The sequence below is a fragment of the Notolabrus celidotus genome, chromosome 10, assembly GCF_009762535.1.
Source record: "Notolabrus celidotus isolate fNotCel1 chromosome 10, fNotCel1.pri, whole genome shotgun sequence".
Classification (NCBI taxonomy): domain Eukaryota; kingdom Metazoa; phylum Chordata; class Actinopteri; order Labriformes; family Labridae; genus Notolabrus; species Notolabrus celidotus.
Window position 1 is genome coordinate 30,295,552 of NC_048281.1, and position 24,395 is coordinate 30,319,946.

General features: G+C 41.0%; 1 protein-coding gene across 1 annotated transcript in view; it reads left to right on the forward strand.

Moving 5' to 3' along the window:
• Nucleotides 1-24,395, forward strand: part of slc49a4 (solute carrier family 49 member 4) — a 107,593-nt gene that overhangs the window by 37,251 nt on the left and 45,947 nt on the right. The window contains exons 5-6 of the mRNA XM_034694766.1: nucleotides 8,795-8,903; nucleotides 19,627-19,694. Of these exons, the coding sequence (XP_034550657.1) occupies nucleotides 8,795-8,903; nucleotides 19,627-19,694 (177 nt within the window). The remainder of the gene's footprint in view (nucleotides 1-8,794; nucleotides 8,904-19,626; nucleotides 19,695-24,395) is intronic.

The following is a 24,395-nucleotide window of genomic DNA, read 5'->3' on the forward strand; positions in this document are numbered from 1 at the left end:
GAAGACCCAGGACACACTGGCAAGATTATATCTCTCAACGCCTCAGTATCCTCCCAGAAGAGCTGGTGGAAGTGGCCGGGGAGAGGAGTGTCTGGGCTTCCCTGCTGAGACTGCTGCCCCCGCGACCCGGACCCGGATAAGTGGAGGAAGATGGATGGATAGATGGGTGGAGAAAGAAATTACTTTGAGATTTTTGGCCAACTCAATAGCTTTTGAGCCTTGTTTAGCTATGTTTGGTTCTGAAACAGATTTATTCTTGTCATGTCTTGTTGCATTTATCAGCATTTTCAACCAAAATACCAAAATAAATCTACTGCATGCTTCTTGCCCAGTAATGAGAGCAGAGAAACTCATTAACTGGTGCAACAAGTGGAATGTTTGCAACAAAGAAATCAGATTGTTTTCAGTGTTTGGTTGATAACAGACCTGAATTTATCAGGAGGACATTAAATGCAACATCAGATGGATGTGAGTGTTGCTTTGCCCATGGATTTTTAAGTGGGCGGTTTTTACAACTTGATAGCATGAAAGAGAAGGGTGCTGTTCAATGTTTGAGAAGAAAGTAGCTATATAACAATTGCATACTTAAGTGGATAATTTCCCTTTTTGCACCAGGTGAGAAGCCGCTTTGAGGCTTGGTGTACTTTGCTCTTGTTTTGCGTCTGATTGTCTGGACGAGCTGTCAGCAACATCACCCTCTGCTGCATGGAGCTGCCCTGTGGGCTCTCATGCAGGCAGAGCTCAACTCTGTCCACATATAGGTGATGATGAGCTGAGTGGGGAGGGCACACTTCTTAGCAGTGTGTCAAGAAGTTCAGCCCTGACAGGTGTGACAAGAATTTCAGTTCTCATAATAACAAAACTTCCCTTCAGGAGTGTACCAGCAAGAACTGCTCGTCCAAAACAACCCGGTAACAACCGCCTGTCCTCCCACAGGCTGACAAAGCGGACACAGGGTTGAGCTTTGGGCAGCCCCAGACTATCATAACCCCTGAGTATAATAACAAGAGAAATGTCCAAGTTCTATTTACCGGCTGTGTTTACAGACAATTTATTGTTAGTTTATCCAGAGGTGGAATTGTTGTGATGCCTGGAAAGTTTGAGTGTGACAACCCTTATAAATAACGGGGCACAGTTACCAGAAACTCTCAGCAGACGGTGAAAAGGTCAAAGAGATGCTGTTCTGGGACGATCTCCAGTAAAGTTTGTTACAGTCAGAGAAAATAGCTGCAGCAGGTGGTAGCCGACTCATCAATTTGTCTGATTTGTCTGTCTGATACCTTCCCATTGATGGATCTGCTCATCCATTGAGCCTGTCAGAGCCTGAGCACTGGTTAATGATCCTCTGCCTGATGAGTGCTTCCAGCTGTTCACATCTGCCTCCACAGCAGCAGTCTAATTAGAAGCCGGAGCGTCCCTACACGTGGTGCAAAGTTATCATTGTATTGTGATCACAGTGTGAGGGGAAATACTGAACAGCCTAAAGCCAGAGTATTGATGATCCCTCCCTCTCCTCAGCTGACTCACTTCAGCTTAGAAAGTTGTCATCTTGATGCATTGATTCCCAGCCGGGGTCTGCCAAGGACAAATGGCACTTAGCTGATGGCGCCGCCACCTTTGAGACTTCTCCTGAGATATTTCATCACCAGCAGGAAAGAAAAGGGAGAAAAAATGTCCCCTCTTTCACCCGATCGCGAGCGTCCGCTTGCTTACATTTGGTTATCTAAATAAGCTTCCGGCCGAGGATGAAAGGTGCATGGATATTGATTTCCTGCCGCTGTGGCAAGGTTAATGAAAAAGGTGCCGGAGAAAAGCAGAGAGGATGCTTCATCACGGGGCTTTTATGAACGTAGCTCCGTGCACTTTCAGAAGGCCAGAGTCTTTGCACTGCTTAGAACAAAACAGGCCAAATATAACAGGACTAAATCAAATGAACGCTGTGTGGGGAAAACTTAACTTCCCCTGTTTGTCAAAGTTGTGCACTCTCCACATTTATGCAAGCATCTGTACGAAGAGTGACACAGCAGTAATAGACTTGTGTCTCTTACAAGGTAAAAGATCAACCGCTATGGGGCGGAAACAAGCGAGCAAACCAAGGATAAATCATTACATTAAAGCTCCAGTGTGTAATTTATGAAATGGACTGAAATTAATGCTAATATCTTTATATGACCTGCAGAAGCAAACAAGACCATCGAGGACGAGGCTGATCTCTCCGGTATAGACATTCTTAATGCCTGTAACCACTCGTAGATGTGACTTAAGTGTAGGGATGCTCCGGTCAGGTTTTATGCTGCCGATTCCTATACCGATCAGCCATGAGTGCCGATCACTGCCGATCACCGATACCGATCACATGGACTTTCTGTAAATTTTCTATTTAGTTATGGTGAGTGCTACATCATCTAAGAAAAAGGAACAATAAAATCACCTTAATTTAGACAGACTGTTTGGATTTCTGTGATCTCAGAGCTCTGTTGGAAGAGAAGCGGCCCTTTGTGTGATAGAGACAAGGAAAGGGAAAGGGTGTGCATGTGTTATCACCAAAACAAAGTGCTTTTTCTGCACAGGTTATGTTTCTTTGGTCAATTCTCCCCCTCCTCTCCATAGTTTGGATTTCATAAACAGACTTTCAGTGTTTATCTGCTCTTCTGCGTAGCGTTTGAAGCCTCAGCAGGCCCGAGGTGTTATCTAGATGTCCCTGCTCGGCGCCTCTCAGGATGCGGCCTGCATTATATCCAACGAGGAGGTGGGAGAATAAACGCAGGAGTCAAACAGCGGCCATAAACAAACAATCTTTGAATCCTGCGCCCGCTTGGCCGACCTCGCCTCATTTGTACGACGCCCGGCGATTCTAATCAATTGTTAGGGTGGAGGAGGTGGCGCTGATTTAAATCTGCATGCCACCTCATTGGGTGAAGGTGATTAGCGTGGGTGTTGGCAGTGATTGTAAATGGGTTGTGTGTGATTGGAGGAGCGCCATGTAGCCTAAAGAAGTGGGCTCTCTCTCTCTCTCTCTCTCTCTCTCTCTCTCTCTCTCTCTCTCTCTCTCTCTCTCTCTCTCTCTCTCTCTCTCTCTCTCTCTCTCTCAGTATACTGGATATGCATATATTAAGAGGTCTGTTATTTCCTCCCTGTTGTTCTTAGCACACAGTGAGTTGATGGGATGTTTGCAGACGGCTCGTATCAGACCCTGCAGCACAATATTTGCAGCCTGAAGCTATTTATCACAGCTTGGGGATGGCGCTTGTTTTCACCTCTTATTTGTAGGTTGAGTTAAGCTGATAACTTGATCAGCAGCCATCAGAGCTGAAAAGACAGGCAGATTTACTGTCCGTCAAAGTCCTGTTTGATGTGAATGTTTCAAATGTCAAGTCAAGTCAAACTTTATTTATATCGCACATTTTAAAACAAGCGTAGTTGGCCAAAGTGCTGTACAAGCTTGAAAACACAATCAATAAAAACAAATAGTAATTAAAACAGAGTAGATATAAAAAAGGCAATACATAACACAAGAAAAAGCCACAATAAATAAAAGCAGGTATTAAAAGCCAATGCAAGGGGCGCTGGTGGCCTAGCGGTCTGGGCGCCCCACATGCAGAGGCTGCAGCCCTTGTCGCAGGGGTCACCGGTTCGATTCCCGGCCGGTCGACCGTTTCCTGCATGTCTTCCCCCGCTCTCTACCTCCCAAATTTCCTGTCTCTCTTCAGCTGTCATATCAAATAAAGACAAAAAAAAAGCCAATGCAAAGAGGTGCGTTTTAAGTAAAGATTTAAATTTCTCAATGGTCTGAGCATGTCTTTTATTAGGAGGCAGGCTGTTCCACAGTGTGGGAGCAGCTACCGTGAAAGCCCTGTCACCTCTGGTTTTGAGCCTCGATCTTGGGACATCTAAAACCACCTGTTGAGTTGACCTGAGTGCTCTGGCTGGAGCGTGCAGGTGCAAAGACTCACTCAGGTATAATGGTGCCAAGCCATTTAAACTTTTAAAAACAAACATCAATACTTTGAACTGGATCCTGAAACTGACAGGAAGCCAGTGAAGGGAAGCAAGTGCAGGCGTGATGTGATCTCGTCATCTCTTCCCAGTCAGCAGGCGTGGAGCTGCATTTTGTACCTGCTGTAGGGGACGAAGAGACGACTGATCAACACCACAACACAAAGAGTTAGAATAGTCCAGGTGAGAAGTGATAAATATGTGGATCACCTTCTCAAACTCACGAGGAGGGAGATAGAAGGCCTTTACTTTGTCCAGAAGTCTCAACTGGAAAAAGCTCGTCTTCTCAACAGAGCTGATCTGTGTCAGATTTAAAAGTGCAGTACATGTGATAGTGATCATCATTGTCCAATACTTTGAAGATTAGATGTCAAATGAAAAAGTATTATAATGATGAATAAACAATTCATATGGAAATTAATTGAAAAATACTCACCCTGATGAAAACCAAACGACCAATCGTTGTTGAGCACCTTGATACCCGGGTCCTGGACCCAACCACTCACAAAAACAATTGTAAGCCTCAAGACTTTTGAATGCCTTTATTTGCTGGTAGTGAGTTAAGCTCACAACCAAGCTCGGGTCAGTTAAAAGAACAGAAGTCATCATGAGAGGAGGATCTCTTCCAACATAATTAGGGATGCTCCGATCAGGTTTTATGCTGCCGATTCCTATACCGATCAGCCATGAGTGCCGATCACTGCCGATCACCGATACCGATCACATGGACTTTCTGTACATTTTTCAATTTAGTTATGGTGAGTGCTACATGATCTAGGGAAAAAAGGAACCATAAAATCACCTTAATTTAGAAAAAAAACGTCTTTTTACTAACTTCTTCAAGAGAAAAAATATAAAAACGTTGCAGGCACAATGCAGCAACTATTCAGTCAAAAGGACAACTGAAAGACACTTAAATGTACCTGCTATCAGTAACCTTTAACAGATTGGAAACATTAAGGATCTCAACAGGCTAAATAGTGCAGAAAGTCTAATAAATAAAAGACAATATATCAATATATCAAAGAATGAGATTCCTTCTTTAAGGAGATGTTCGATGTGATAGTACACAGTCTGGTGGAGCTCTGGCAGCGCTATGTCTGTGAATTATTTACATCCCGGTGGCACGTAGCGGGGCTCCAAGTGAGAGAGCAGTCGGCAGAACCCGGTGTCTTCCACCACTGAGAAAGGCTCATCTAGCCCGATGAATTCAATTATTTTTCGGGTTATTTGCTCACAGCCTTCTGACTGTCACGCTCATACAGGCGAGTGTTGCCACCGTGGGCTGTGTTAGCTGCCGTCTGACTTATGCTGCTCCGGCTGTCTTCTTTTCATTCACTGCGGTGAGCCTCAGAAACTCACCATACTCCTCCAAGTGTTTGCTCTTTAAATGTCTTATTAAATTGGTTGTGTTGTGTATCGCTCTACTTTCTAAGAATCATATGAAACTATTCCAAACAATAAATATTGTTCCAGGAAACAATTTTCTAAATAGGATCATGCATTAAAACAGAGACCAGGAGGTTGAATATTATTTTGTGTTTAATTAATAAATAAGCCATTAACGTACCTCGTTTAAAACCAAACAGTCTTTGTGAAGTCATTTATCACAAAACACCTTTAAAGGTAGAGGATTTTCACCTGGTGCAGCTAAATCAAGGGAACAATAACCAAAAGATAACTCTCTTGCAAATATAAACCAACTTAAAAGTAAATCTAGAAAGCTGAGTTTGATTCTGGCTTTCTGTCAGAAAACAAGGTAGGTGTTGGTGATTGTGTATGATCAGTCCTTTGGACTGCATTGTTCAGCGTAGGACGCACGCTGCCCTCTGTGAAACCGCTCAGCATTGTTCTGGCAGCTCAGGACAGTGTGCTCAGGTAGCTGCTTATCTCTCTGTCACTACACTGTGCACAAGGATACATCTTCTGCAGTGACAGTAGCAGGGTGATGAGCCAAGGCTGTGTGTGTCTGTCGGTGTGTGTGTATAAAGTGACAGCTATACTATGGGCTTGGAAAACCGAGGCCTGGAGCTGATGGCGGGACTCCAAACATCAGAGAACAGACAGGGAAGGAGACATTCCATTATGCTGCTTTCATTGTCTCATCTGAGGAGAAAGTATAGATTGTACTTGGAGGCAGGGCAGGGTGATAGGGCAAAAAATACGATTGTGTGACTTTAGTTCAGCTTGTTGATGAAGCTCAGCTTGTTTTTCAAAGTTCTAACTGGTTAGGCCTGTGAGGAAATGATCTAAACAACAACATAGACTCTGAGTTTGTCAAAATGTTTAATACTTCAATACTTTTCAATACCAAGTGTTTGAAAACGATATCATTTTCATCATTTTTATATTGGATGGTAATGAAAAGTACCAAAGCTTACATTACAGACTTACACTATGAACCCTTAACTACTGTTAGCGAAAGAGAGGGAGCAGAAGTGTTTGATCAATCAACCAATCTTTATTTGTATAGCACCAAATCACAACAAACATTATCTGAAGACTCTTTCCAAACAGAGCAGGTCGAGCCTGTACTCTATGTTCTATTATTAACAAAAACCCAACATCAAGAAAGGATAAGATCCAGTCCCATCTTACAGACAGGACTCAGTCTGATCTCATCTTAATCCACCATGAGCAGAGCACTTTGCAGCATTTAGCAAGTTACAGTGGCAAGGACAAACTTCCTTTAACAGGCAGAAACCTCCAGCAGGACCAGACTCAAGTTAGACACACATCTGCTGGAGAGAGGGGTAGAGGGAGATGAGCTGCAGAGATCCAGAGGAACCTACGAGACAAGGGAGCTCAGGGACTCCAGAGAGGTCCACAGTTAGTGACTTTAATGGGACAGGAGACAGACAGGATACTGGGATGTCAGTTCCCCTGGCAGTCTAAGACTATAGCAGTTTAACTATTATTATTAACAAAGACCCAACATCAAGACAGGATAAGATCCAGTCCCATCTTACAGACAGGACTCAGTCTGATCTCATCTTAATCCACCATGAGCAGAGCACTTTGCAGCATTTAGCAAGTTACAGTGGCAAGGACAAACTTCCTTTAACAGGCAGAAACCTCCAGCAGGACCAGACTCATGTTAGACACACATCTGCTGAGACCATGTTGGAGAGAGGGTTAGAGGGAGATGAAGAGAGAGAGATGATAGTGATGAGATGGATAGTAGTTGTAGCATCAGGAGTCTGGCACATCCACAACAGCAGGCTGTCTACGGCAGCGACTCAGAGGAACCTACGAGACAAGGGAGCTCAAGGACTCCAGAAAGGTCTATGGTTAGTAACTTTAATGGAACAGGGAGAGTTAAAGTAAGTGACAGACAGATAGAGGGGAGAGAGGGGAAAGATGTGTCAGTTCCCCTGGCAGTCTAAGCCTATAGCAGCATAACTAAGAGCTGTTCCAAACCTGAGCCAGCTCTAACTATAAGCTTTATCAAAAATGAAAGTTAGGGAAGTTAAAATCCTAAGATACCTGTTTGTGGGAGCCAAGGAGTCAAATTTGTTGATACCATGGTACTGACACAGGCATTAAAACTGTTTGATATTAACCAGTATCATATAAAAGTTTAAAATCCTTGTCTTGTGTTAACCCCCTTAATGAATCATGCGGCACATCAAGACTTATAAGTATATACAGTATATAATGTAATCTTGTTTCTAAACACCTGGACAAAGAAAACATCTATATTCATAAATTGGAGAAAATCATTCCTGTGCTGGAAGATAAGATAAGATAAGATAAGATATTACTTTATTGATCCCCCGGGGGGGAAATTCAGTTGTTACAGCAACCCAGACTTAAGTACAATCAAGAAAGAAGTTTCAATAAGTACAAAATAAGTACAAAATAAAAATAAAACAAAATAACATAAAATAAAATAAAAATAAAAATAAGTAAAATAAAATAGATAAATAAAGCTAGAGTACAATTTAGGTATATACAATGCTATAAATGGAATTTAAATTAAATAGCAGTAATTACAGGCAGTATTAAAAAAATGTTTCAGTAGTGACAGGTTGACATGGTGTGATTATGGTTGGTAATGACAAATTAAGCAATAAATAGAAAGAATATTTGTATGTAGTATGACCATGGGTTGTAGTTAGAATAGTAATGTAATATAACAAAATATAATATAGCAAGATAAATATATAATACAGTATATTATACATTATAATGCCAGCAGCAGTCAAGAGAGAGTTCAGGATGGGATGATGGAGTGTGACAGACAGAGCAGGGATGTTATGGATCTGTTCATGGGGGGGTGTCAGTGGTCAGCATGGTGCAGTCTGTGGCCTCCATTACTGTTCAACAGTCTGATGGCAGTGGGCACAAAGGAGCGCCTGAAGCGTTCAGTCTTGCACCGTGGTGGAATGATGCGCTGACTGAACGAGCTCCCCATCAGCCACAGCTCATCATGGAGAGGGTGAGAGGGGTTGTCCAGGATGGCTCGCAGTTTGTCCATCAACCTCCTCTCAGCCACTGACTCCAGACTGTCCAGTTCTAGGATAAGAAGGATAAGAGTGTTAGTTTTGCATGGATTGATGTAAGGTCATGTTATCAATGTGTTTAGAATTTGATATCTGTGCTTCTGAGCTCATTTCTTTGTTGTTTTTATTATTAATTTGCTGTCTTTTTCACCCTCTGTAAAGCCCAGAGAGTTAACATGTGTATGAAATGTGCTGTACAAAAAATTTAGTTGAAATCAATTGAATCGTGACACAAAACTTGTGAATTTGTTTCAGTGAAATCTTGAACCTCTGATGTTTTTTGTCTCCTTTAGAAACCACCGCTTCCTGATGTTAGCTCTGGCCTACGCAGTCCCCATGGGAGTGATGTCCGGCTGGGCTGGAGTCCTCGACATGTTGCTCACACCAGCCAAAGTTAACCAGGTGAGGGAACACACACACACATAGCAGGATTACATATGAAATTTAATCTTTTAAATGTATTAAATTTGAATTATAAAGCATGCCTGTAACCCGTGGTCCCTCACAACACAGCTTTTAAATATTCCCCTGTAAAGCTCTGGCTCTTGAACTATGTCAGTGATGTTACTCATTTAAAATGTTCTAGGCCAGGCACAATCTGAATGGTACAAATATTTATGGTTTAAAATTAAAGCTCATCTAAAGAACTGAAATAGCGTGCTTTGCCAGCAGTATATTATTAACCAAAAAGCAACCTTGTGTGTTCAAAAAACCAGAACCATCTCTGTAAACAGGAAACCTGAGGAAGGTTGAAAACAAGAATTGACACATTCTCCCTGATACTTGTTTTGGCTCTGCTTTTACAAAGTTTCCACCACATTTTTCTATTTTCTCTAAACTGTTTCAATCATTTTTGCTGAATCACTGCACACATAACAAACTTGTGCATGATGCTCCAACTCCAACTCCAGACAGTTTATGGAAGTTCATTTTTATTGTTTATGTATAAGTTAATCATTCGTTATTGATGTAGCGCCAAATCAAAACAAAAAGAGCAGGTCTGGACGATACTATAAATGATTTAGAGACCCAACACGAGTCCGCCATCAGCAAGCATTTGGTCATATATATATAAATATTTATTATTATTATTATTTAAATTTTTTTTAATTTATTTTGGTTTTATTTTTTATTTTTTATTTCTTTAATTCAACCTAAATCAATTATTTTATTTTATTTTATTTTATTTTATTTTGTTTCATTTCATATCATTTCATTTCATTTAAATTTATTTTTTTAATTTAATTTTAATTAATTTTTGTATTGCTTTTTAATCTTTCATTCATTGTGTTCTTTTCATGTTGTATATTGTTTGTTTTATGGAGTGCCTTTTTAAATATTAAGTGTTTTATCAGAGTTAAATTTGGAAGGTGACCTTGAGTGTCCTGAAAGGCACCCATGAATATAAATTATTATTATAATAATAATCAAAAAAATAATAATAATAATAATAATAATTACTATTTTTATTATTACTATTGTTATTATTATCATTATTATTATTATTAGTATGTATTTATTTATTATTATTATTTTTATTATTTATTTATTATTATTATTATTATATTATTATTATTATTATTATCATTATTGTTATTATTATTTTTATTATTATTATTATTTTTATTATTATTATTATTATCATTATTATTATTATTTATATTATTATTATCATTATTATTATTATTATTATTATTGTTATTATTATTATTATTATTATTATTATTATTATTATTATTATTATTATTATATCTGGCAACAGGGGGTTGGAAAAACGTTCTATTAATAGGCAGAAACCTCGAGCAGAACCAGACTCACGGTGAACAGCCATCTGCTGCGACTTGATTGGCAGAGAACATGGGATAGAGGGAAGAACAGAAAAAGAGATGGAGAGAGACAAACAGAGCATGAACAGAAACTACAGATGAAGTGAATAGGTCTGTTTTTGCTGTACAGTAATTAGGCTGGTATTGATAGTCGTAGCAGTGGGAGTCAGGCAGGTCCAGGGCAGCAGGCTGTGTGCGGTAATGATCCAGAGGAGCCTGAGACACAGGAGGCCGATAACCTCCAGGAATATATGTCTTATTTAACTCTCATTAAATTGTTTATTTAACGTATTATACTGTATTTATAGGAGGAAAAAGTACACCCTGCAGTTCTGCAAAGAACACCGCAGGCTACTGGAAGTCAGAAATTGAGACACACTGCTGGAGGAGTGATCCAAATGTGATGTTATCTTAAACACACAGTCCTTGGTCTGCACTGCTTTTCCCCAGCTTTAGTGAAAGTCTGCAGACAAGTTCAGGGCTGATTCTACCAAACACTAGTCCCTCACTCTCATTCATCTTTGTTACCTTTTGAGTAGGATGGATTGCAACCTAAAAATGAAGCATCTTGTATTTCTGCATGAGAAACTGGATCGGTCCGTTTATCTGCTTTGATTTTCTCCGTTTCCGAATCCTCCTCCTCCGAGCAGTTTGCAAAGCTTTTCACAACCTCAGCCCACAACATGAACAACGCCATGAATAGCTGCTGAGATTTCTTTTCCTGTTTGCACCTTGAAATAGAAAGTCTGAGCAGCACCAGATGCTTGTTATTGTCCAGGTGATGCACTTAACATTGATGCATAAAAGTTCACATTGCATTTTAAAGGAGATCTCAGATGCTGGATGTGTTATGATAATTAACCTCAAGGCTGCTGTGCTGACATTAGGTGTGTTTTTAGTGAGATGCCTCCAGACAGCTGAACTTTCCTGAAAGGTTTTAATAAATTACTTTCACTCTTCTGTTAAAACATTTTCTAAAGTTCCAAAGCACCTTCACTCACCTCACAAAAACAGATCTACTCAAATTACAGGGGTAAGAAAGACAAAAATGATGACTCATACAGTGCAATGATTTTCTCCCTTTTCAATTTTTCACTCATTGAACCTACTCAGAGCTTCTGCCTATCTTCTGTGAAGAGCTTAATCAATTGCAATTCAACATTTGAAAGCATCATCTGCAGACACACCAAAGAGGAGAAAGTTTGGCAGAGTGAGACAGTGTGGGAGAGCTCTGTGTAGTCTGCATCTTCTGTGTCTTGATGCAAGGCATGTCAAAAGACAAATAGAGAGTTTTCAGGGTTATCATGAAGAAAGTGCTGCTTTAGAAGAGGAAACACAGAGGAGAGCGGAGGATGTGACACTTCTCGTCACACCTCTGTTTTTCATGTGTTGGCGAAAAGGCAGCAGAGCGTTTGGCACACTGTTTTTAGATTGGTCTTTTTTTACCCACTCATTTATCAATGCTATTTAAGACAATGGGGAGTGTGTTAGGAACAGAAAGTGTTTCAAGGAGAGGAGCTTTTGTTTGGAGTGTTTCAACGGGTGCAACATCAGCAGATCTCTGTTTACCTTCTTGAAATACACGGTGTTAACTGCTGAAGGGGAAGACTGAGCTGAAATAAAGAACTCTGTCGCCATCTTTGAAGTAAAGCACTGACATTTTTTTCTAAATTGAGCGTACACTTACAACAACACGTGTTATGTCAGAGTTCCTTAAGATTAGCTAGATAAGGTTCAGGTTCAGGTTACTATATTTTTAACCATAGGCAAGGCAAGGCAAGGCAGCTTTATTTGTATAGCGCATTTCATACACGAGGGCAACTCAATGTGCTTTACATTAAAACATTAAAAGCATTGGAGACATTCAGACAAGCATAAAAGAACACAATTAAATATGATAGAACAGAAAAGAAAAGGAAAATTAGAAATATATTAAAAATTACATTAAAATGTTTATTTAAAGTGGGTTAAAATAATCTAAGATAGGAAGGCAGTGGCAAATAAGAAAGTCTTAGTCTTTGATTTAAAAGAGGTGAGAGTTGGAGCGGACCTGCAGCTTTCAGGGAGTGTGTTCCAGATATGTGGTGCATAATGACTAAACGCTGCTTCACCATGTTTCGTTCTGACTCTAGGGACTGAAAGCAGACCAGTACCTGATGACCTCAGAGGTCGAGGTGGTTCATAAAGTAGTAGCAGATCAGCAATGTATTTTGGGCCTAAACCATTCAGTGCTTTATAAACCATTAGCAGGATTTTAAAGTCTATTCTCTGACCGACAGGAAGCCAGTGTAGAGATCTAAGAACTGGACTGATGTGGTCTACTTTTTTGGTCCTTGTTAGGACTCAAGCAGCAGCATTCTGTATGAGCTGCAGGCATCTGATGGACTTTTTAGGGAGTCCTGTAAAGACCCCGTTACAGTAGTCTAGTCTGCTAAGGTACATTTGTTTTGCAGCAATGAGATATCAGATCATGATATACAGTACACAGTCAAATAACTTGAAAGAACACATAGGGGTGACAGCAAACTATTTTTAAGTGCTAAACATACTAAAATATCCTAAAACTAATGTAACAATTAAAATGCTAAAAACAATAAACATGATAAACTGATAAAAGTGCTCAAGTTTCCATTTATAAGGGTTATCAGAAAACAATCAACCAATAAAAACGATAAAAATCACTTGAATAAATAACTTCAGTTTGTGCCAGTGTAAGAAGATCTGGACTTAAAGGTGCATTTTGACCAAGAGTTCCAGGGTCTTTTCATCCCCAGAACTACTTTCCCCTGAACTAAAAGGTTCCTGTGCCCCCATTGTTGTCTGCGTTTCAACCGTGGGCTGAAGTCCCGGGTAGATTGTGTAAATCAGACCAGTGACGTTTGGAGGGGAAAAAAAAAAAGTGAATGCACTACACCACCAGACCAGTAGAGGGCAGTAAAACAAAGAGGAATGCCATTCATCACAGATGACACCATAGAAGCAGACGGACAGGCGGGTATCATTATGAGCAACACAACAGTTAGCCTGTTAGCATGAAGAGACTCACTTGGCGCTGTTTTAGATGGTGCTATATTTCATCACAGATGGATTCACTGAATCAACACGAGAGAGGAGATAAGCGCGAGTAGCAAAGACGTTTCAACACGGCTTTAAAATCCTTTTGAACTCAAAAAGCCGTGGCAGAGGTCGGCCGGTGTTTTGGTTTAAACCGCGACCCTGTTAACTGGAGACTCTCAGCCGGATGCATCCCTCATAAACGTCTTTAGACGATCATTAAATATCTGATGAGGATATTTTGAAATCTTAATAAAAAACTAAACTAGTTTGCATTCCCAGGAACTCCCTCTGTGTTTCAACAGCTGTGTAAACCTTCAGCTGAAGGTCTCCAGTTTACAGGGTCACTTTTAAAACCGTAACACCGGGAGAGACGCATGCACGGTGGGCTGAGAGAAGACTACTGTTACAAGCTGCTAAATCAAGAGAATCACAGCTTCTTCTTTTGAAAAGTACACACACATACAAAAAAGATAGAACAAATAAAAACGAATGAAAGAAAGAGAAATCAAGTGAATCCCACATTTGTGAATCACTTGATGGCGGACGGAATTAAATCACTGCGGTTAATCCACCAATCAGACACATTCAGTATTGCAGGCCCTGCCCCCCCCGGAAGCCCCTGGACCTCTGAAAAGTACTACCCCCCCTAGCAGGGGCTTTTTAGGGGGGAGAATGAACTAAATGTAGACCCTGGGTCCACCGATTGAAATGCACGTAGTTCAGGGGTAAAGTTCCTCTGGTCGAAAAACACCCTAAGACTTAAAAGCAGGAACAAATCTGTTTTTGTACCGCTTTATTCTGCACCTAGGGACTAAAAACTGTCACCCGGAGTGAAGAAGCTGAAAATCACTGTCTGCAGCAGTTGATAGCTTAGCTTCTGGTCCGGTCCTCCAGCCTGTTTCTCAACCAAGATGCACTTACCATCGACTAGTTCCTCATGCAACCCCACTTCACAAAACCAAACTATCCCTTTAACTTGAGGTAGGATGTTGTAACATGCAGCTGCCCTCATAAACAGACGTGAGTACCTTGTTACTACTCTCCATTTGATGATAATTACAACACAGTGCTGCTGCCAGAGCTGTTCTGTGTGATTAGCCTTTGTCAGTCTGCCATTATACACCGCGTACATGCGGTTGGCGGTATCTTTGCAGACCAGATCCTGCTCTCAAAAGGCACCGAAAGTTTTGTACTTACACACAGCTATGGACTCTGATATAATCCATCCCACCTACATGCAACTTCCAGCCGTATTGGTGTATTCCCATTGGCTTTCCTACCTGCAGGTCTCCTTCCTTTTCTCTCTTTCCTTTACGTCTACCTCTGCTGCAGGTCTGGAGCTGCACAGGCTCGTAATAAGTAAGGAATAATGTACAGCAGCGATTTATTTAGGTGTGAATAAACCCTGACAGTGTAATCAAAAACTCCATTCAGTCCTAAAGGGATTTGTTTATGCTATAATGACCTGCCCACTGTACAATATCCCACTTATTACACACCTGGTTACTAAAGGAATCAATTCTTTCAGACTAAAGATTGCTTTGGAAGTATTTTATTGATTGGAGTATTATTATATTGCTCCTGCTTACCATGAAGTGCATTACAGCTGTGTCCATGGCAATGGTAACCTCTGCAGCTCCTCTAAAAATAGCTCACTTAGATTATTACCCACTAAAAGTCTCATTGATTATCAGTTACTCTGTGTGCAGTTTTTTCCTTTCTTTCTTTTCTTTTCGTCAGCAGACTCAGAGATGTGTTTTTCTAAGTGGGCTGACATCAGATGTCTTTCTGTGGACATGGTCATGAGATCAGGCTGCATCAGACAGCTTCCACATGAAGGTCCACTCCACTGTGACCTCTCTCTTGTAGATGTCAAACACTACTTTCCAAACTCTACATTTTTCACAACTTTCTTCACTCTCCGCTTCGTGCCGTCATTTGTCTGTTTCAGGATCTCGCTCAATCTCTTCTCCGTTCTCACTTGATCTTTGTCAGAGTTTTTCTTCCAGCTGTTTCTCCAGAGTTCTTCCCTGAAAAATATAGATGCTTCTGTCATGTGCTCTCTCAGCTAGCCGGGCAGTCTGATTGAGAGATTACTAAAGGTGCTGTGAGGCAGCCGGATTTGCTGCCGTCAGATGAGACAAATGCTTCTGCTTGAGAAGTAAACTTGAGAAACAAACTTGTGTCTATTCCAAGGCAGAGGTTCTTCTTGAGACTCTCACAATAAAAACTGATAGCAGAGGAGATCAGCTGTTGAAGGACGGAGCCAGGTCGGTGGTTATAGCAGGTACAGGGAGATTGTTGGCAAATGAATTGAGTCAGTTAATGAAGGACAGAGAGGCTGAGACTTACGGCCAAATTCCACCAGATCTGTGTTTGGTCCTTGTCCGATCCGTCACGGTACCGGATCTGATAGGTTCCTATTCTAGTCAATCTGTTAACTTCCACTGGATCCACTCCATTGCGTTCTGGCTGCTTCTCTGATCCGGCAGGACAAGCGGATCAGGATCTGGTGGAAGTCCCTTGTTATAGGGATCAGCTGCATGGCGGCAAGAGGTGATTCGGTGGGCTGGTTGAAGCCAAGCTAGTTAAGTTAGCAGGGTAGATGATGGTGAATGTGTATACAGTGTTAGATATTTGCACGTGAATCTACAACAAGTGTAAATGCAAGAACCATCAGAGGATAGATGGACTTTGACAACAACAAAACAACAAGCAAAAACCTTTTTTTGCCTTAAACGTGAAGCTGTCCATACTTTTGGTGAAGCTTTGGTGGAGAGGGTGAATGGCAATTACCTCTGGAGCTACCATTGAGGCGTGAAGCTGCACCCAAAACTTGATTTTAGCACTGGCTATTGTTCATTGGTATCTCTGCAGAATCAAGAGGCGCAAAACTAGACTTATGGGGTTGAGTTTGTAGTCCAGGATTTGGTTTGATACAGGAAAACCATTGGTTTGGAGATCAAAACAGGTGAACACATTGGATAAAATGCAACATCTAACCTCTGAAGCAGATATTTGAAAGTGAGAGCAGAAACAGTTTCAACCATAGATGCTTGCTCTCTTCTCTAACTCCATTATTGCATCTTACGCTGTTGGACTGTAAAAATGTCAAGCGGGAAGAAGGAAGTCTTGGCCTGAATATCATTCTATCACTTAAACAGAAATCTGCTGTGGACACAGGGAGCCAGGAAATGATGTGCGTTCCTGAGAGACTAAATCATCTCTAGATGAAAGTCAATGGGTTCTTATTTATGGGATTGTTTCGTGAGAGTGGCTTGACTTGACTCGGCACAGTTGGTAGGAAGACGGCGAACCAGGCATTTTGAGGTAGCTGTGGCTCAGTGGAAGAGTGGGTCGTCTTTTGGCTGAAACTTTGAAAGGTTGGCGGTTTGATCCCTGTCTCCTGTGGTCCACATATTGAAGTGTATTTCAGCAAGACCGTCAGACTTTCAACAGGTTTTAATGTTGATGATAACTTCCATTGATTTCCATTAATTCTAAAGAGAACTACCAGATTAACTGAAGTCATCGCCGTGTGAATGTGTTGATGGGATTAATACTAACGGGCAGTTGTATACTTACAATATCGGTTTCTGTAATCAATGTGAATGTGAAAAAGCGCTATCCAAGTGGAGTCCATTTATCTTCAAGCATCTTTGGTAAACACACTTCTTGCTAATGTAGTATTGAAAGTGAGTGACTTTGCCTAGATCAGGAAAACTGTAGTCCCTCTTTTAAGCAGGGATCAGGGACAGGATCTACCAACCAGGAGTTGTAGTTCCTCCTTTGGCCAGAGGATCCCAGTTTGCCAGGAATGACACAGCCTTTTGTTCCTTTGAAAGTACCCACCAAGGTGCAATGAATGGTCAAACTTTGGGTTCAGAGGGTGCATTGACTGACTTTTCTTGCTCAAATAAAGAGATTTAAGAGGTTTCCTTTCCAATATACATTTGATTTGTAGAACTGAAGATCCGTGACCATGATCTTGGGAACGAATTGAAGGGAATGTCTGAGAAAGTAGTTCTGGGGTACTTGTAACAACTCATATAACCCCTACCTCTCCTGAGTGAAATATGTGAGCGCAGCCTTGGCAGAAGTCAAGCACTTCTTATTGGAGTCTACAAAGGACTCTACTTTTATTAAGAGTATCTCTGGATAAAGCAGTGGAGATGAAAGTGTATTTTTGATGACTTAAGTTGCTCTTTGCAGAGAGTTTAAGTCTTTGTGCTGTCTGGTGCACATTCGGCCTCTTGTAGCAGAGTATTAAGTTGTTCAGAACCTAAGCTCTGGTACTCTTCCATGTGGATTACCCTCTTTGGGGGGCATTGGGGATCATCTGCCATCCAGTTACATTGAAGCAACCATGGGTTGCACTACCTCCTACGGCCTTTCCACCTCTGCCCAGCAGGCGCTATGGTTATCGCCTGACCTGAAAAAGAAATAACCTTCAGAATAAGACAGTTTTCTTCAATGGAAGTCCATCTTGATGATTGCATCGCCATCCTTTTTCAATTTTGTGTCTGAGATTGTGCATCGTTCTCCAATGCAGTCAGACTGTCTTTTCCTGCAGACACAATATTTCGCCAGCATTCTTTCCACTGTGATTGTATCGAGGGAAAGTAGGAGTTTGGGGGGGAAACCAGGACAGGAGACATTCAAACCCAAAAGGATTATAAAGGTATAAATGGTCAGTTTGTGGCTGAATTGTCTCATTTTTTCTGTGAGGTCTCATTTGGTCTGGATGGTATAAGATCACGTTAAAGCACTGAAGTCCTGAGGCTTGATTGTCTGCTGAGTAAGCTCTGCTGGGGCAAAAGAGCTAGACCCGCTGTAAGAAAGATGGAGCATGGAGCTTAGCATCACCATAATGAGTATGACTCAGGGAACAGGTGACTTACTGTGCTAATAAGTCAAACATAATTGTTTCCTAAATGGAGAATGGCCATTTGGAAGTCACAGGGATAGAAATATGATGCCAGCTAAGCATAAGGTCTAAAATGACTTATAGTGGGTGATTGAGTGGGACAATTAGGGAAAACAAACACTGTGACAGGTGAAGAGCTCTGAAGCAAGAATTCCCCTGGCCTGGCATAAGATATCTCAAGGCTAGTGACACACTGCATTGAGGAGGACATGATTAAGCTTCAAATCTGGACCTTTTTTTTTTTTATGTGTCCAAGATACTAAATCCTAAAGCTAATTAACTCTCCACCTACATATATAACATAGTCATTTGCATGTCAGAGTAAGCTTGGCAAGCTATTTGAGTTTAGCTTCTTGAGATGGTGTGCAAACTGATATGACAACATCCGCCTCAGAAACCCTTGCATTAGAGTTGCACAGCCTGTAAAGATAATAAGCTGCTGTTAGAGGTGCCACAGGGTCGTGGGTGTTTTTAAAATGTTTACGAATCAAATATTTCTGATCCTCGTCATTCACAGAGCAGCCTCCGGCTATGCAAACAAGAGAACGATGCCTTCCCAATGAGCTTTTAGCTTTTTTTTATACAGAAGGCTGGCCCACACAGAGCTCCCGAAGGAGTGTAATTTCGCTCAAATTTAATGACATTTTGACATTCATCACTTTCCAGGCCAGAATACATTTTACATTTAATAACTTTGATAGTCCACTTTTCTTCATTACAGACTTCCCTGACAGGTCGCTGCAGAGTATGATTAAGCAAAAAGCATCAGTTCCTACTTTAGATTCTGTTCCCTCGCCGTCTCATCCTCCATCTGGTTGGATTTGGTTGAATGTGAGTTATTGCCTCAGGGAGATTGATGGGAACCAAACACCTTCACTGGCACTCGGAGACATTCTCGCCTGGGTGCCACACACTGATTGGTTTTGTGTGTGTGTGTGTTTGCACATGTGCTACACTTTACCCCATATTGATTTTGCTGGAGCCCCTTTGCCGTAATGTCCTTTATCCTGACTTTAAGGCCAAGTGAATGCGTTGGCCCTCATCCGTGCAAATAAGAAAGGACAACAATCTTACACACACAGACACAGCTGGTTTTTATAGGAATGCTGCCTCGCAATTTACAAGACACAGCGATTGACAGGCCGCAGCGGGCTTCAGACACCCAGTGCCTGCTCTGCCTCTATCCTCACAGCCATTGACTGCATTTGAAACCCCAAATAACCATCTTTTCTTCTCTTCTCTTCCCTCCTTCTTTTCTCTTCACTCGTACCTTCTTCAACTCCACCCCGCTATCATCTGTTCTTCTCTAACACAGGTGGATGCCGGTTGGATTGGTTTCTGGTCGAGTGTCGGTGGATGCGTGTTTGGAGTAGCAATGGCCAGGTAAGTTTCTCTCTACCTGGTTGTACAACAGTCCCACTGACTGTAATCAAACAGTGGCCATTATTCTCTGAAGTCATGCTCAGCATGGAGAGCTTGAATGCTGTTCTAATTTCATTCTGCTGTGCTTTGTTTTGGGTTTTTTGCCATATAAATTAAGGAAACTTTCAGCTTCTGAAAAGAAAAAGAACAGGAAAAGGAAAACAGGGAAGTGTGACCATATTTCTAGTAATTAAGATTTTACAGTGTAACTGATGCAGCATTAAAGGTGACATATCATGCAAAATGGACTTTTTAATGGTTCTCTACCTGAAATATGTGTCCCTGGCATGTCTACAAACCCCCCGAGAATGAAAAAAATCCATTCTGCCCCTGTTCTGATTTCTCCACCTTTCTGTAAATGTGTGTAAAACGAGCCGTTTCAGACTTCCGTGTTTTTGTTACGTAACAACAATATCCGGTCTGTCACGGAGTCAGAGCTCGGAGCTTGTTCAGCCCATAGACTGTATAAAATAATACTGAATCCCTCCTCCGTTTTTCATTACCTGCACAAATGTGTGGTAACAAGGAGCTTAGGAGGGAGGCATGCTAGTTGTAGGCTGTCTTAATAAACACAAAGGTCGGTTTTACTCCCCACGTCTGCAGATTTGAAGATCTAGTGGATGATTTTTATTTATCATGGATAAGTGCTAACGCTAGTTAGCATAGCTACATAGCTACATGTCGTAGCTGTAGCTGTGCACCAAGACACACGTCTACATACTGACAAATAAAACAACAAGAAACACAAAATCTGTGACCAATCCTTCAGAAAGGTCCTGCTACAGGCACCTCTCCGTCGGGATCAGATTCTGGATCAGATTCAGAGGGTTGAAGTAACGCGGGTCTGTGAGCAGCCGTGTATATTCAGCCAACATGTAAACATTAGATCAACGTGCTGGACAGCCGAGGGCACATCCACTTCCTGAGGGGGCGTGGTCAGAGAGAAAACAGAGTGTTCTGAGGAGGACTGAAGAAGAGGGGTTTTCAGGCAGACCAAAATCTGATTTCAAAGTGTTTTTTTGAGCATAAACTTTGAAGACATGTTTTGGGGACCTCTTAGACCAATATATATTGATGAAAAAAGCGTGATATGTCACCTTTAAGACAGAGAATTGGCATGCTCACTCAAAACTACTCAAAATCATTCGGTGCTGACCCAAAAAGGACAACGAGTTGAAAAAATGTCAGCACTCGCAATAAGTTCAAAACTTTATTTTATTTTATTTTTTTTTTTTTCAGAGCACCACATTCAGACAGACTTCAACCGTTTTACATCATTCTCAATCATCATGACATATAATTTTCAATCAGTTCAGAGTCTGCCAGTGTCCATATCTGTCCCTCCTTTCATCGTCCATCTCCAGTGCAGTGCTCCCCTTTTTCTTCCCCTTCCCTAGGGTCTCAATAACAATGAAAATAAATGATTTACCTGATAGGCAAGTAACAAGATTCAAAGCAAAATAAAATATATAGGTCATGTGTTGAGTTCAAAACTTTTATGACAAAAATTGACAGCAGCTCAAAGAAACGAACACGTTTCAGCCCTGGGCTTTCATCAGCATCTCAAGGACTTTCAGGACTTTAATACAGTGTTCATACAAGGCTATCTAATAATTTACATATCAGCTTATACAACATTTGCTACAGGAAGTAACTGAATGCTAATATTAGCTGTTGTTGAACAGTATCTAATCTGTTGTTGTGCTTTGAAATAAGCATTGTGTCCCTCTGCATTGTCACAGTTGATTGTCTTTTTAGCCGCCTATTCATGAGGAAGCAGTGACATAACAACAGTTTAGATAGTCTACATTAATATGACTTATTACCTTGAATACAGTAGGACAAGTTGATGAACTATTGATACAAAGGTGTCCAAGTAAGACCTCTACATGTCCAGGAAGTTATGCGTTTAAGATACTTCCTATAATTGGTTTGCCAATAGACCCAAATAGCTTCATAGCTTCCTGTGTTTTTTTTTTACAGTTTAGTCACTGTGTAAATACTGAACTGCTTGAAGATTACCTTGAAAGTAAACGTCACTACAGTGGCACCTCTGCTGGGTTCAAGGTCTCTAAATACCTCCCAACGTCTCTGATTTTCTCTAAGCTTAAGTGAAAACAAAGTGGCAATTCAGACTGATTATCAGGCTCGTAACAGCCACCTCAGTGAAAACTCGATGGACCTGCTGAGGCGTAAAATTAGAAAATAAGCATTTACTGTAACCCCTCAGTTACATTTGGAGACCTTTTGTTGCGTCTGAGTTTGTTTCTAAAATAGTCCAAAGGTTTTAAACACAGAGCCAACATTATAAATAAACAAAACAGGGAAAACCTGTGAAGAGAAGTTCACCTCACTTTGACCTCCACGCATTGAACATTTACTGCAGGGGAGGAAAATGTTTTTCAAATGAACTATAAAGAAGTATTCACTCAGGACAGAACTTTGAATCAGAGCTTTGTATGTCTGTTATCAAAAAGGTTGTAAGATAAATATAGGATCTAAGAGATAACTGATACAGAGGAAATGAGAAAGTGCATTTACATCCAAAAAACTGAGTTACATTTCCCATTTTACCATTTTAAATCTTCACATCTGTAAAATGATTCTACTCAAAACAAAACTCACTGTTTCATTTTTAATTGCCACAGTTTGTTTGAGAGCCAAGTAAACCTGAGTCATACAGGGTTCAGGACTGACTTTAAAAGTGGTTTCAAGGCTGGCATGCAGGTATCAACTTTTCTTGTTGCTGAAACTTTAAAACCCTGGATGTGTTGTGTGATTTATAAACAGCTTCTTTTTGTTTATGGAGGGGAGAAACTGTTAATGACAGAAATTTACTTTAAAAATCTGCTTAAATTTGAATAATTAAGAAAGCATGTTATAATTTCAGCTTGAAAATAAAACACATTAATTTATTCATCAAAACCTTGATAACAGATCAATATAACAAATAGGGAATAATGTAAAGTGGTTATGCAAGTTAGAATCTTGCTCCAATATTTAACAAATTTAGAATGCTAACAGAAGCTGAAAAAAAATTGCCACAGTGTCAACAGGCTGTGGTGAGATGTGCTGCACTCCTTTTCTCTGACATATTCAATATGAAGTCTGATCAAGTTGTCCCTGGCGTGACTTTTGAAATGGAGAATGTATTACCATTGTTATGAGGTTTTGACCAATCAGAATCAAGCATTTAACACAACCAGGTGATTTGCAAGAAAGCTAGTTATTTAAGAAACATACTTTGCTGTTTCCTGTTTGTATTTTTAATATTAAAAGAGTTAAGAGCCAAGCATTGTTTGTCAAATTAGCAGCTGATGCAAGTCAATAGATATAGCAACATTTGAAGGGGCCACAAGTGAACAAATCTGTGAGTCAGTGGCCTTTAGAGAAGGAGATAAAGTGGATGGACTCAATTAAATATGTGTTCAACTTTGTGGATGTTTGCACGGTAAAAGTAGAAAAATATAGGATATTAGTGCATGAGGACTGTGAAGACGAGACACCAGCAAAAACTGTATAAATAATGGAAGAAGCCATTGTCCACTCTATATATGAAGTCTTGATTCGGTAACTGGCTTCTGCATTTTTGGGGAAGGTGGTTGGTGCTGGAGAGGAGTGAAGGCCTTGCATCAGCAAGATGTCAAAGCTTGAAAGTCCTTACCCGACTCAAGAGCTTGTGAATCCATGTAGTGAGATTTTTATTGTGGTAAAAATGTCCCCCCTTAAGGCTGATTTATACTTCTGCGTCGAATCGACGGCGTAGCCTACGCCGTAGGTCCGCGAAGCTCCCGTACCTACGCAGAGGCCTACGCACGTAGCTGACGTGCACCTCCTCCAAAATGTAACTATGCGTAGAGCCGACGCGGACCGCAAGCTCTGTGATTGGTCCGCTCGACGGCTTTGTCTTTCCCGCATTCACAGCACTTCCGGGATCCCGGACATCCTCCAGACATCGGCCACACATCGGCCGTGTATTTCATCTCCTCCTCTCTATTCTTCATGTAATCATGTCTGTATGATAAACAGCAACATGTATCAGCTGTAGATTAACAGAACACGCTCTGAATCGATGTGGAAAAGTAAACAGAGATCGTAGCAGGACCGGAAGCAGGCGACCGGCTATCAGAGAGACCGCACTGCCCTCAGGCGTATCGGAGGAGAATTGCTGCGCGACACAGACACATCGACGCACAAGTATGTGGGGCTCATGTCCGCGTCAGCCCCTGCTGCGTAGGGGCGACGCAGAAGTATAAATCAGCCTTTACAGTTGTTAGAGAAATGAGTTCAAGAGATGAAAACAGTTTTTCAACCAGGCTGTGTGCCTCTTAGTTTCTGCTGTTAAAATGGGCAGTTCAGAATGGGCTCCAATGGGGCTCATTGGCTTTTGGAGCCAGCCTCAAGTGAACAATTATTAATAATAATAATAATAATAATACCTAAGTTTTATATAGCGCTTTTCAAGAACTCAAAGACGCTTTACAAGAGAGACAATAAATAAATACAATAAAGACATGTAAGACAAGCAGACGACAAGGGAAGAGATGGAATAATTAATGTGTTGGGAATGCCTGTTTGAAAAGGTAAGTTTTTAACTGTTTCTTAAATGAATGAAGTGAGTCAGAAGCACGGATGTGTGGGGGGAGAGAGTTCCAGAGGGTG